Genomic DNA, 14,455 nt, shown 5'->3' with positions numbered 1-14,455 from the left:
GGTGGTTGTTTTCGTGGTGGTTGTTTTCCTGGTGGTAGTTAGTGTGATTGGGAAGGTGTTTGTCATCATGATTGAAATTGTTATCATTACTCTTGTTATTATCATTACTTCTTATTATTAATTATTAATTTTAGCACAAAATTTAATGATTTAATAATTTTTATAACTTACAATTCTTACTTCTGTTCATAGTATTGCTCCAGTAAATAGTAGTTTTTGTTGTAGTACAAAATTTAATGATTTAATAATTTTTTATAACAATTCTTACTTCTGTTCATAGTATTGCTCCAGCAAATAGTAGTTTTTGCCGTAGCCCATTTTAGTCATCCACTCAGTAATCTCAGGGTTGCTTTGCCTAAAACAACAATCAAAACAAAATCTCAGAATGTTATCACCATTTAAAAACACTCTGCTTCCTTTTCAAATTTGTGAAGAGAATTGGTAATGAAACAAATGCTTGACATAAAAAAAAAAAATGATTATCTTTAAAAATGACATGGCATGCTGGGCAAAAACAAAATGCTGACTCCAACTTTATTTTGCATTTTCCACGTGCATAGGTATAAATTTTGCAAAGTTTGAACACATCTGTTAAGGATTTTACTTCCTTTTCAAAACAATTCTGATGAGGGTCACTATCTATTCATGTGTGAGGGGAGGAAGGGGAGGGTGGGGTTTAGGAAGAGATGCAAACACTACAAACAAACTTAGGAGGATGGGTGAGGGGTGGCAATAGCTGATTTGATATTAACCTCTTATGTGAGGAATGAAGATATTTAATACACTACACTTCTCACAGTTGATCTTGAGAATTTTGAATTACCTACTCACCAACAGCTAAAAGGTACTTCATCACCACCCAGGTGAATGTACTTGTCTGGAAATCTTTCTGCCACCTCTTGAAAGAACTTAGTCAGGAAATCATAGTTGGCCTCTATGATTGGGTTAATGGGTCCATAAGATCTGAAAAAATGATCAACATTTTGACTGTCTCTGTCTTAATCTGATTGGTGTAACAGAGCCATGCAAGTTGAGAACAAGGTCACAGTCCCAACCCTCTGTGGAGGGATGGGTGCTATGTTGCTGGGGGAGTGTAACACAATAATTTAGTTTTATCAACTGAGTTGATAATGTAAATTTTCCACTGTCATGAGGTTCAAAGCTGCTGTTTCAAGCATTAGCCCTTTCTCAGAGCACATGGAGGAAGTCTGGGTTGGGTGTGTTTATATGCAGAAAATGGAGCTATGCTATTGGTGGGTGCATGGTAACAAAGTTTGGGCTGCACTGAACAATTTTGTAACAATTGAAAGAATACCTTTTAATGAAATAGGATAGTAAGTATCTTAGACCAAGAACAATTATTAAATACCACATGAACTCAATTATATGCCAGCCTCTTAAAACATGTGAAAGACGGAAGTAACATTACCAATAAATGCTGCCATGAAATGGACTCTGCATCCAATCAGAAAATGCCACCATTACTAACAGGAATGGTATTTAATTGATTTGATACAGCGTCAAGATATTTTTGCCATCAACATAATTAAAACTGAAATTCAACAATTAATTTTCATATAACTTCCTACCCTGATGGTTTCCCTCCTTTGTAGCATGGTGTCAGTAGATTGTGAATACTCCTCCAGGAAAAGGTGTGACCCTACATGAACATCACATAAATATGTTTCATTCTATTTCATGTGCTTGAAAGTGTTGAATGTAAAAACCCATTAAGAGCCCAGTTGTGGTCACCTACATGTTAGTCCAGGGATATGGATCAAATAATTTTATATAGGTGGTGGGGGTGGGGGGGTGTTGAGGTTTTTTTGATCGAGTGTGATCGAACCATGCAGGAGTGGGACACTTTAAGGCATAGGTCAAAAGAGGGCTTTTTTTTCTCTGTTCTTGCTTGAGTGTTCATGACAAACTGTTGTATTCTAAATAATTAAATCACATTTTTGTATTTGAAAATTTATGATTATTGAGTAAGTTATATGTGATCATCTAAATATGTTTTTAGAACTCACAGGTGTGTCAAACTCAGGAACAACTCTTATTCCCCTCATTCTTGCATACTCCAGGATCTCACTAACTTCTTCTTCAGTATAAATATGCGTTTGGTTATTAAATGCACCCTGAAATAAGTCAAATATACTCAATGTGGTATGCTAATAGTCCATGTATACTTGGTTGCCAAGCCTTTGAACAGGAGTGAGGCTAAGGTTTACCTTGTTATGATACAAACCTTGCTGCTTTTCACATTTAAATTACTTTGTTATCATGCCAACTAGATACTGGTCTCTATCACAGCAAGGTCACCTTAAGCCTCAATCTAAATCAAAGGCTTGGCAACTAATAAAACAACTGTAACATGGCTCATTGGATTTGTCAGTTGATAACTGGCACCATTGAACTAACATGTACTGGTCTGAAATATTGGAAGCACAGCTATCTATTTTGACTGCAGAGGTTCAATAACAGCTGAATAGCATGTTCATCAGCTTGTTTGTGATGCACTGGCTACCCACTTACAGTCATTACACAAACCTCATTGTACTTGGCTAACATAATGGAATTTCCTTCAAATTTTGTCAAACTGGTTGAATTCTTGGAATAACAAAGAAACATGAATTTGGATTGATTCCTCCCCCCCCCCCCCAAAAAAAAAAACAAAAAAAAAAACAAAAAATTCAACAGCAAGAGCCTAGATCTTCAGGGGAGCCCATATCTCCTTGGACATAGAAGGCCTTCCTGACCCTCAAAACCACCTGCTTGCTATTCTAAAAAACCACTTTATTTTATTTATTTATTTATAAACTACAGACTATTGTTGGGATAACTAAAACATCATGCCATGCAGCAGCTAAGAATTTTTGCAGGTTTCCTTGACAACTCACTGTTCTCTAGGATGGAGAAAAGCACTTATGCAAAGAACCCTGTCTAAGAATTTTACACAAAGATTGCCATTATGGCCACTGCTGACACTTACTCAAACCATTAACTGATGTCAGTTCATTATCATAATTATTATAACAATAATAATCAAAACATCTTATTGGCCATGCCTAGTCTTGATGACAGCAGTAGTCAGCAAAACCAAGCAAGGTGTCAAGAAAAAATTTGCTGCCTGCCAGCTGACTTGCCTTCAACCCCAAGGCAACCATTAAAAGTTAACATTTCTGAGACCTAATTAATCTAAGTGCAATTAAATTAACAGCATCAATTACCTAGATGTCATCACTTATTCATACGTACCACTCCACTCAGCTGTGGAAATGTTTTGCTGTAAAATGGAAAGGATTGATCATCCACAACATGCCAATGAAGAACATTAAACTTTCCATATGACATAGCATCCTGTGGAAAAAAAAAGGCACACAGTATGCATCAGAAATGAAGAGCAACTCCCCTACCTATAACAATAGCAGACAAAAAAAAAGTGGAGGCAGTGTGGCCAAGTGGTCAGGGCACTGAACTTGTAATCTGGTGATCCTGTGTTCAAGCCTGCTACCCACTGGGATTTATTCTGGTTTGTCCTGAGTTCAACTCCTTGGCTGTGCTTTGTAATCCTTTAGCCAAATAGTTTGCCTCCCACCAGTTGGGGTTTTAAAACACTTTAATGTATGTTTATTCAAAATGTTTCAATTCGTTTGTTGTGGCCCTGAAATCCCCATTGGCAGATTGTCGATTAAGTATACAAGTAGCATTTCAAGTATACATGATTCACTCAGATGAAGGGCTAACACTTGAAACATCAGCTTTAAGTTCCTCTTGATAATACCAAATTACCCCTGATATAAATACTTATTCTTTTTTGAAATGTGTAAGACCAATACCATTTAACTTACCAGGAACTTAAAGATAACAGAGAGATTTAGATAGTGTCTAGAGGTGTCGATCATAAATCCTCTGTGATGGAAACGAGGATAGTCCACAATCTGTGTCCCATTAGCAAAATACTGTTTGTGAATAAACAAGCAAAAATTAATAATGAACAGTTAATTGCTGAAGATGAAAAAATTTTATTCATCCTTTCACTCCCAAGATCTCATTAGTAAGTCTCCTTACTTGGGAGAATTTGGTATTAGATCAATGTTCTAATAATTAATCCCCTCACTGATATTTTTCTTTATTCTCATTCACTTGTCTGCATGATATTGTATTGATGTTGTAACAGGAAATTTCATCTTGGTTATTTACGGGAGTGTACAAGTTGAGCTGTGGGAAACAAATGTTATGGTGTAAGAGAAACTGACATGCTTTCTTTTTAATTTAAAAGAAAGAATTGCACGGTGGCCAGTTTTCTGAGTAGTGTTACAGTATAACAACCATATCGGAGGAAGTGATTAGGGCAGCATGTGAGAAGACCCTCTACCATTAAAAGTGTCTCCATCTTGACAATCAGCTTAGCAACTATATGTTATCAAAAAATGCACCACAAAGTACAAAAATGAACTTTTAATGGCAACACATACATTGATCCATCTCTTATACATAATTAGGTACTAAATAATTTTAAACATAACTTACAAAGCCATCTAGATCTTGGTGAACAATCTGACTGAATGTTTCAAGGCCTGAAAAAAAGATAACATGCTACACGTAAATAGTAATCTCCTAACTTGACCCCAGATCTCAATTTCAATAGTAATTTTCTTCAAGCTGTGAGACATTTGGTCAACAAAATAATATCCTCTAAATGAAAGCCTATCCTGTTTCCCAGGTGATGAATTGCTACCTGGAATATGAGTTTTTAAAATCACCTCTGGAAAACACTAGTACTCATCACCCAGGATTTTCAACAAGAAAAGAAAGGCAGGAGATTATTTAACTATAGATAACAGGATAACATATTACATAATGGCTCAATATCTGAATAAAAGACAGCTCAGGCAATCTAAGTCCAGCCAAAGAATTTAGCTTAGAAACTGAAGAATAATCCAACCCTATAAATGCTAGATAAAAACTCTGGGCACCAAATGAGAGATAGATGGAATTTCTCACTGTTTCCTGTGTATTTCAGCAAGTTATTGTACAAAAGTATAGTAAACCTATAAAATAAAATTCTCCTCACACAACCCTGCATGTAAACATCTCATGGACTCAAAAACCTTACCTCGCAGAGCTCCCCACACAGTATAGGCAAAAATGGAGGACGTTGGAGCTTTAACTTCCAGTTTATCTAAGGAAAAAGAAATTGTTGACCAAAATGTAAAATTTAGAAACTGTCATGGACACTCTATTATAACCTATGTAATCAAGCCTAAATTCAACACCACACCCATTACAGAAAGCTACTTTTAGTCTTCTCCAGACAAAGAAAAAAACCAATTCCCAATGGAAAACTGAACTTCAAACCTTCTGATTCTTCACTGTGATGTACACCTTTAGTAAGGCATCTGACAAAGTGCCAAATCTGAAGGTCAGAGGTTCCATTCCTCATGAGGATTCCAAATTAACAGTACATTTAAAAGCCCCACTGACTCCTTCAGCTAATGTTAGTAAGTCATTCATACTTTTAAAAATCAATTCCTACCAAGATCCCTTCCCTTTGAGACAAGAAGAGATTTAAGGCCAAATGGTCACCGTGAAGGTGGCGAAGGGTCTACACGTGACATAATTAAAACCCAAAATTCATGAGATGAATTTTTAAAGAAAAGCAAGGTTACTGGTAGGTGTGATTTGAAGTTTTTTAAAGTACATTACTGTGATGCATGAATTTTACTTAAATTTGTGCCCCACTGCCTGACCCTCTTTGTTACTGTTTTACTGTTTATTCTGAGCTGGACCATTTGTTTTATTTATCTGTGGTTTCAATGAAGATATCTGGTTTACAATATAAGAAGACCAGACTGGAGCCAAGATTGCTTTCAAATGCATCAGATATATCATGAAATGTCCTATTCTGCATCCTTGACAAAGCTTATTACTTGTGCTAAATGAACTGAAGGTCAGTTAGCACTAATCCAAGGAAATCTTTCAATCATGACTTCATTATTCCTTTGTTTAAAAGCCTATTGAGATAATTTTTACTTAATTATTTTAAGAGCATCCGATCATCAACTTGTGGACAGAAAGAATTCTTATGAAGTTTCGTAAAAAGCTTTAAGATCTGAAATCAGATTTCACACTAACCCTGGGTTATTTTACCCAGCTTGAAAACTCTCAAATATATAGCTACATGAATCATAGTGCCTAATTTCATTCTCTAACAGTTTCCAAAAATGGACTTATCATGTGAGTGTCTGTTAGAATAGAGTCTTACTCTTATTGCAATTTCCTTCAAATTTTGTCAAACTGGTTGAATTCTTGGAATAACAAAGAATCATGAATTTGGATTGACCCCCCTCCCCCCCCTCCAAAAAAAAAAAAAAATTTAACAGCAAGAGCCTAGATCTTGAAAACTCTCAAATATATAGCTACATGAATCATAGTGCCTAATTTCATTCTCTAACAGTTTCCAAAAATGGACTTATCATGTGAGTGTCTGTTAGAATAGAGTCTTACTCTTATTATGTCATAGACTGAAAAACATTATTGTCCCTGACTGCTCAAAATGGTGTAGCGTAAATATCAACCTGGCCAAGTTGACAATCTTTTGGGTAACCATGTCTTCAATTGATCTGCCCTTATGCAATGCAACTGGTAACAACAGGTGGAAAACAAACTCAGAGCAGGTTTATTACATAGCTGTTTAAAATTCGCATATTAATTACCATCCACTTCCGAAAACTATCTCAACGAGACTGAAAGTATGCAGCGGTGTGAAGCAGAAATATCGAAATATTCTGCGAACCCTTTTGCTTTACATTAACAGGGAAGAAAAACAAAAAGGAATTCTACTTCAATAATATTTAAAAAAGGCACGAACCACGCTGATGAACTATGAGACGAGGGGATAATATTATCATAACAAACCGATAATATAATAAACTATGAGAATTGTTCGCATTTTGCACTTTACTGTGTCGTTGACGAGAACTTTCAGATATACAACTATTAAGCAGCATGAAAGACACGAAACATCTTTGATTTTCCACTAATGACTAGAGAATTACGGGCGTTGAATAATCTGTGTGTTCCACAATAATTAGCTACGCCTCTCTAACAAGTTCGTATTATTTGCGAGTCACAGTCAAATTAAAACACAAACGAAATTCCTCTTCGATCAGACACGAGGCGACATGCTTTATTCCTGCCAGGGAAAGAATAAATAAGTCTACTTACAAGATTCGTCGGAATCCAGAGTGAGATTTTCATACTTGTCAACCACATCAACAGTTAGCTTAGTAATTTGGGACAAATTCTTCTTCGATACGCTCACATTGTCTGGGAATGTTAACACTTTATAACGTTCGACGGCTTCTTTGAGAACATCGCTGCTCTCACCAGTGATAGAAAACTGAAAATTCTCCGGCGTCAACTTATACACAGCACCTGAAGGAGTTTCTCCTTGAGGTTTAGGCCACACGGAACCTTTCACATAATCTTCGACTTGCAATTCTTGAAGTTCCCATCCAAGTTCTCCAAAAGGATCAGAAAGTCTTACAACTCTTTTAAAAGAAGGAGATGCAAGGCATACAACAGCAACAAGAAGAAGACAAACGAACGAACGAAGCATGATGCAAAAGTAATCTTCGATCTGCTCCCGTCCCAATATTGTCATGTGATTTTTGTCGAAAGTGATGTAGCCGCAAAACTAACGACAACTTTCGTTTAGCCTTGTCACGCCATGCATTCGTACAGCGTGACAGAGGTTGGGGGTGGAGGTTCCTCAACTTCCGCTATACACGAAAACATAGGAAATGTTATAATACTCTCCGGTAGATTGTTTAAGTCAATAACAATACAATACAAGTGTTCTTTTATCAGTTAAGAGCTGTCTTTCAATGAAATCGCTTATTTTTGATTCCTTCAGTGCGGCGACTGCCACTTACTCTGAAGAAACAATCGCTTCTTTCCGTGTTCTCAATGTGAACTGTTCGGTATCTGAGTCTTTGATGAAAATGTATGGCTTTTATCTGATCTTATTATCAATATTCTCAATGCCAAAGTATAATTTTTATTTTCTTTCTCTTGCCATATCCATCAGCTTGAAATGATTCATCTTGACAGCAGGATCTCTTTTTCAAAATGAAATAAATGAGGTCATTCTTTCTCAAATTTGAACAATATTTCAGACCTTTTTGAGCTGCAATGAAGCGCAATTCGAATAATTTCTTTGCCTTCAAATCTGTATCTTCAATGGTAGAATTTTACTCTATTATCATTTTCATACCTAGAAAATTATACTGCAGCTTTGCTGTCCTATTAGCTGTTTAGAATATCAACAATATGATGTAGATATTATTGAACTTCTAGAACAATTACTTAATGTGATTTAAAGCACATTTCCTGCTCAGTTATACAAAAGAGAACGGTTTTTGGAACATTTGTTAAAAATTATTTAGTTCCTTTCATTAACTTATAGACACACTACTGCAAGCACCCAGGCTTCTTTCATGTAAATAAACTTGGTCAAATTTTCTCACCTTTGTTTTCACCACTGAATCATTATAGACACTTGAAGTGAAGTGAAGAACTTTGTATAAGATATCACAATAATCAAACATGTTGCCCCCCAAAAAAGTCAAGTATACCTAATGACTAAAATTTTGTGTGACATAACTCAGGTTCCAGGCAACATAACTTCAGTGAGATGACTAGACAAAGTTGTCAGGGAAGAACGATTTAATGAATCTTGCGTTATGCCAACCAACAGCTTGTTCAAACTTATACAGAGTATTGAGATATTAAAACTGCACTGCAAAAGCCCAGTGTTTACCTGTACAGCATATTCATCTTTTAACTTACCTTTCAGTCAACTGAATTTATATTGATCAGGCAGGGTAAGGTGTAAGGGGTAAACAAATGAGCACTGCCAATTAATGTGATCATGTTTCACTGAGAGAGAAAAGCAGAACTGATCTTTCTTCATCTCTTGACTATGGGCAAAGCTAGATTTCATCAATAGTGAGAATGTACTGCAAGCCTGCATCCCTGAAAACTTTCATGTGGTGTTTTACCTCTTGGTGGTTGAATCTTAAGGGCTATTGAAGAGGTTTGATGAAGATTTCTTTTTTCAGAGAGCTGTTTGCAAATTCCAAGAAGTACAAGTACAATGCTCAAACATTTGAGCATTATACTTGTTAATTACCATTAAACACATATAATCTTCACACCTTTTTTTTTTCCTTTTCTCTATTTTTCGATACCTTAAATTTGAAATAAACCTCAAATCTGAGCAAATTACATGAAGGCAAAGTTATCAGACAATATCATCAAAGTATTTCCATAACTGTCAAAATATCTGGTGATGGATTTCAGACAGATACATCTATTAATTAACAGGTACCACCCTCAGATGAAAATTGTGTTTTGTTGATACAACTGCAAGCTACATATGCAAGAAGTTGAAGAAAAAATAGGAACAAAAGCAAACATATGCTTTCTGCTAGACCTTCTCAAGCACCAGTTCATTTGCTCTAACTCCTGTTTAACCTCTTAAACCCTGAGAGTGACCAGCATGTAATTTCTCCTTACATTAATACTGCTGAATCATTCATTAAGATCAGGAGAATAAAGGAAATGATTGCTAACCTAACAAGCTTTGATTTTTAAACATATTCTCCTCATCAGCAACAAAGGTAGTGTATAGAGGAGATTAAGGAGAATATAGACACTGATACTTGGGTGTAAAGGGTTTAAGAAGTTTTGGAGGAAATATTATCTCAGCAAGTCTGAGCAGTATAGGATACCATGTACTAAAGAATTTTAACAACTACCAGCTTTCTAAGCCTCACATTGTGTTGTCCCTTCAACGGTTTACATTTCCACTGTGATTAAACTTGCTAAACATTTTACGAGGTCAGTTATCTAATATACAGTTTACATTTTGGTCAAGTTTGGATTCATGTTAGTAATCATGGTGTGTCTGCCGTGAAAAGAGTCTGTAAATGTTAAAGAGGCTTCCTCCGGCAGTCTTGAACGCCATTACTCCCATAATTACCATGGTGATGTATGCACACACAAGTGAGGCAACATAGTGATAATGAGCATTCAGAAGCGTCTGTTAAGAAAAACAAAACAATTAGTCAATAACTGAAACAGACTTAGCAGCAATAATGGCTGACTTCCACAGAGAAAATTAAAAGTTGCAGAGTTTCTAGCATTTTGTTTTTCAACAATTTCAAAAAGTGAGAGTAACCTAAAAATACTTTCAACATGATTAAACAAGGCTATCAAGGGATCCACAATTATCTAATTTCTTCACATGTTTATTCAAACAATTTTCAACATCTTTTACAATAAAGTAAATTGGATAATGTTATCAGCCCTTTGAAAACTGGGCTCTGATCAATTGTAGCCTTCAATTTCTGCATTTTTTGTTTAATTAGTAAATGTAATTAAGCTACAAGGATCTATGAATCCATCTCCATGATTCAATTCAGATCATAATTATATTTACTGTTATTGTCATTAGAGTATAGAACCATTCACATACAATAAGTGATACAAAAAGGTGACTGGCCACAACTAGAATGATGTTGATCCAATTCTTGTGATCCCAAGCATTGAACCATATTACTCCCCAAAATGTATTCAGCAGAACAAAACAGGAGGTCAAGAAAGCTGCAAAAGAGAAAAGGTTGTAAAGAAACTCATAAAATTTGTATCAATTTTACACATTTATTTGGTACATTACGATGAATAAAAAGTAATGTTCAGTGCTATTATAATATGTTACAACTACTAATGAAACATTCCTGTCAAAAACAACAGCAGGGTTTTAAGTCATTTTTGTCCTGTGCTAATACATGTATAAAACAACTAATTTTTGGCATGATTTTTTTTTCCTTCAGTTGGGTCTACGCCTACTTTTGGAGTTTGGACTTTTGTTAGGTCAAGAATAATGAAACAACAGTATCAGTTTTGATACAAAATCACTAAAAGCACCTTCACTTTACTGAAACAATCTACAATGTAGTTAGGAAACTGAGCTCCCATCACAGGGTATCCCCAAGACTGAACACTTCCCAAGAGCAAAATTTACTTATGACTCTTCTTAAAGCAATTTTCTAACATAACAGGTTATGAATATGAAAGCGATCTTCACAGTAATGAACACTACTTGAGCAGTAGTGAAAATAAGGCCTAACTTTCATATATTCACAGTCATTTATTCATCCCTTCACGGGTTTATTTGGAACCAACATAACAACCAGCTCCCAGTTGGCTTGTTAGCTCAGTTGGTAGAGTGCTGCATGGGTATCGCAGAGTTCATGGGTTCAAATCCCGTACAGGCCTGAAATTTTTTTCAGGCCTTATTTTCACCACTGCTCAAGTAGTGTTCATTACTGTGAAGGTCACTTTCATATTCACATCTTTATCTGCAGTTCAAATATATGACTTTCATATATTCACAGTCGTTTATAACAGGTTATGTTCAAACCTAATCAAATTAAATTTGTGCATGCATGAAAGACAATCATCACTTCTAACTAATTTTCTATTCGACAACATTCATTCCAAAACTCAAATCTTGCTTTATTTTTCAACCATCATAAGTAAACTAAATGTTTGCAACAATATAGAAACAAGTAATTCAACTTTCAACTCGTAGAGGATGAATATCATTTTGTGAGTTAACAACTCCAACCTGACAGAAAATTTGAAGAATTCCCAAACTTCTAGAATGAAGGTCTCTCTCAAAATTTATACTTAATGTGCTGAAAACTTATAACAATACTGTTCTCATTCCACTCTATTTAACACCTGTAATTGTGAAACTTTTAACTGAATGAAAAACAACCATTTCTCAAAATAATACTAGATTTGACTTTTATCAACACGACAAATCAGAGATCAGTAAACTTTTCGGCTCTATCATAAACTGATGCACATTCTATGTTGTATGTGTAACACTTACAGTTTTAATGTATGCAACTTACCTGAGACAATTAGGAAGTTTTGAGGATCACCATTTAACCCTAATGACCCAGGGCCTGTTATGTCTGCTAATACATTCACCATGGCAAATAATCCACTAATAATACCATAGCCAAGACCAGAAACTGAAAGAAGGAGCAGAAAACAGCTTTTATTTTTTTTCTCTTTGTTCATTCAAATTAAACTAAATAAAGAATGCAACATAAAAACAATGTGTTGTATTCTATGAGACAAAATCTGAGTAACACTCCAAACCAAATGAATATACTCTTTCACTGATTCAATGATTTTCCTCATAAGAAATCCTATTTATCCCTTTGACCTCGAAGAGTGAATAGATCTGAATTTCTCCTTATATCAATTATCATCCCTGAATCAAACATTGAGGTCACAAGAATAACAAAATGATCATAAATTAAAGAAGCTCTTTATTTTTCAAAAAATTGTTCACCTTGTCTACAACTCAAGAAATGTTTAGAAAACATTATGGAGAGTGCAAATGTTAAGGTTAATTAGTACATGATCAAAAATAGGGAATCTAACCATATGCAATCCTGTGTTTCCTTAGTGGTGTCTGGTTGTTGATCATTGAAAGGAGACCTTCATCTGCTTTCCTGAATAATCCAAAAAAGACATGTATCCTTTGTTTCACATCAAAACCCATTTCAACAACATTACACATGGATACCATCTTTAGTGACTGTGGTCTAAAATCATACTTAATATCTAAAATTGAACTAGCCCCACATGCTCACTTGATTTAAAAATCACAAATGTGATTTCTGACCAGATTTGACCAAATTGCACTCCATTCAGTTCAATTACTAGCACTATTATTACTCAGCAGTAACCAATTCTCTGAATTGATTTATATGGAAATTTATAAAAACTACAGAGGGGAATTACAAAATAGACCTTGAGTGTTAGAGGGTTTGCATGTTTATGGTCAAATCACAATAGTTTAATCCATGTTGGATAATAGCACTGATAAAAAAATTTACCTAGTTGGTATGGTTCCATTTATTTCTTCAATTTAGAGAATATTTTTTCCTTACCTCATCAGTTTATAGAAAGCCAATCTAAAGAGTTCTTGAAAGATAACTGAAAATGCAATTCCAAATGCCAGCTGCTTCTTTAAGGGAGACACAACAGTCCACCAGATTGAGGACAGCAGTAGTGACAGTAACCAGAAGAAAGCACTGGAAAACAAGATTTATTTACCAAATGATTTGTATTGGTAATCACTACCTAATGTAAAGGAAATACAGTTTTAAGTGAGACTATGGGAAACTTTGAGAGACAAATGTTTCTCTAAATTTATCTGACCCACAAAACAAAAGCAATTGTGATGAAGGACCAATAAAGGGTATTTCCCTCCAAGATTAAACTTTTTCAGGGTTAAACCTGGACATCAAGGCTGGTAGTCAAAACTGGGTTTAAAAACATGACACAATTTTTTAAAAGAATTTGGAGTGTGCATCTGCTTATCCTGGAGTAGGGGAGAGGGGGGGGGGCTGAAGCTGCATGTTATTACAACAAGCAAAACAAACTATGCATGGAAACATTTAGACCGGCTTTAAATAACTTTCCCAAGAATTTCATGATATCTATCAGGGAAAAAACACTACAAAAATAGAATTGTTCTATTTTTAATGAAATCACCAGATTATTTTCAGGGTCTCCAGATTTCCTTGATCAGGAATCGGTAGGTCTTTCTGGTATAACATAGCTTAAGCCTGATCAATGGTCCAACAGCTCTTGAAGAATGACAGAGAATGTAATTGAAGATGGTCTGTACAAATTTCTTCAATAGCTCAGAATTTTGGGAGGACAAGACCCCATGCCGTCATTAAAAGAGAAATCATAATACTTAAGACGACTTCAAATATAATTTTTCTCAACTACAATTTGATTTTGACTACAGCTTTGTATCCTATTTTTTATAATTATGTTAACGGTTGATGTCGAGGGCTAAACAGAGTGAATCAAACTTCAATGACGTCTTCTTCACAAATAAATTTTCCATAAGTATTGGTGATCAAACTTGAAGTACGAAATAAGGGTGAAGTATTGAAATAAGGCTTTCCCCAATCTGAGCAATACACAAAATTAAGGAACACATGATCATAACCTAAGTGGCCTACCTTGCAATCAACACAATCACTTGCTGAGCATCTTTAGCTACAGTGAGGGAAAACAGCGCCAATGCTGGTCCAAATGCTATAAAAGCGCACCCAAAGAAAACCATAAGAGTCATGTCGACGAGAATAACGTGAACAGAAACGAAGATAGATTAAACTTTTCTCTGGAATAATTCTAAGCCAAAGTTAATAAGCTTTTTCCGCCATATTGGTCCAATGATGTCATATGACGTCTACATCGATACTTCCTCGTAAATGTCGGAAGTAGCCGAAGATATTCGGAATAAGCCGTGTCACATGAAACAGCGGCGAACCTGCTAAATGTA

At 35.3% G+C, this 14,455-nt stretch overlaps 2 protein-coding genes across 2 annotated transcripts in view; both read right to left on the bottom strand.

Annotated features, from left to right (window-relative positions):
• The window catches only part of LOC131796490 (beta-hexosaminidase subunit beta-like), a 14,472-nt gene extending 6,771 nt beyond the window's left edge, over positions 1-7,701 (bottom strand). The window contains exons 1-9 of the mRNA XM_059114079.2: positions 7,228-7,701; positions 5,117-5,182; positions 4,531-4,577; positions 3,849-3,959; positions 3,256-3,357; positions 2,028-2,135; positions 1,590-1,660; positions 832-963; positions 269-355 (exon numbers count right to left, since the gene is read on the bottom strand). Coding sequence (XP_058970062.1) covers positions 269-355; positions 832-963; positions 1,590-1,660; positions 2,028-2,135; positions 3,256-3,357; positions 3,849-3,959; positions 4,531-4,577; positions 5,117-5,182; positions 7,228-7,666 — 1,163 coding nt within the window. The 5' untranslated portion in view covers positions 7,667-7,701. The remainder of the gene's footprint in view (positions 1-268; positions 356-831; positions 964-1,589; positions 1,661-2,027; positions 2,136-3,255; positions 3,358-3,848; positions 3,960-4,530; positions 4,578-5,116; positions 5,183-7,227) is intronic.
• A 1,019-nt stretch (positions 7,702-8,720) lies between these two features.
• On the bottom strand, positions 8,721-14,355 carry LOC131796537 (gamma-secretase subunit Aph-1). The gene is made up of 6 exons (XM_059114132.2): positions 14,133-14,355; positions 13,044-13,187; positions 12,532-12,602; positions 11,991-12,113; positions 10,544-10,671; positions 8,721-10,108 (listed from the first exon to the last, which is right to left on the bottom strand). Exons 1-6 carry the CDS (start codon positions 14,243-14,245, stop codon positions 9,956-9,958), a joined length of 732 nt encoding a protein of 243 aa, XP_058970115.1. The 5' UTR covers positions 14,246-14,355; the 3' UTR covers positions 8,721-9,955.
• Between the last annotated feature and the right edge of the window lie 100 nt (positions 14,356-14,455).

Source organism: Pocillopora verrucosa, chromosome 3 (assembly GCF_036669915.1).
Source record: "Pocillopora verrucosa isolate sample1 chromosome 3, ASM3666991v2, whole genome shotgun sequence".
NCBI classification, from domain to species: Eukaryota; Metazoa; Cnidaria; class Anthozoa; order Scleractinia; family Pocilloporidae; genus Pocillopora; species Pocillopora verrucosa.
The sequence above is the reverse complement of the archived record's forward strand: the minus strand, read 5'-3'. Positions and strand labels throughout refer to the sequence as shown.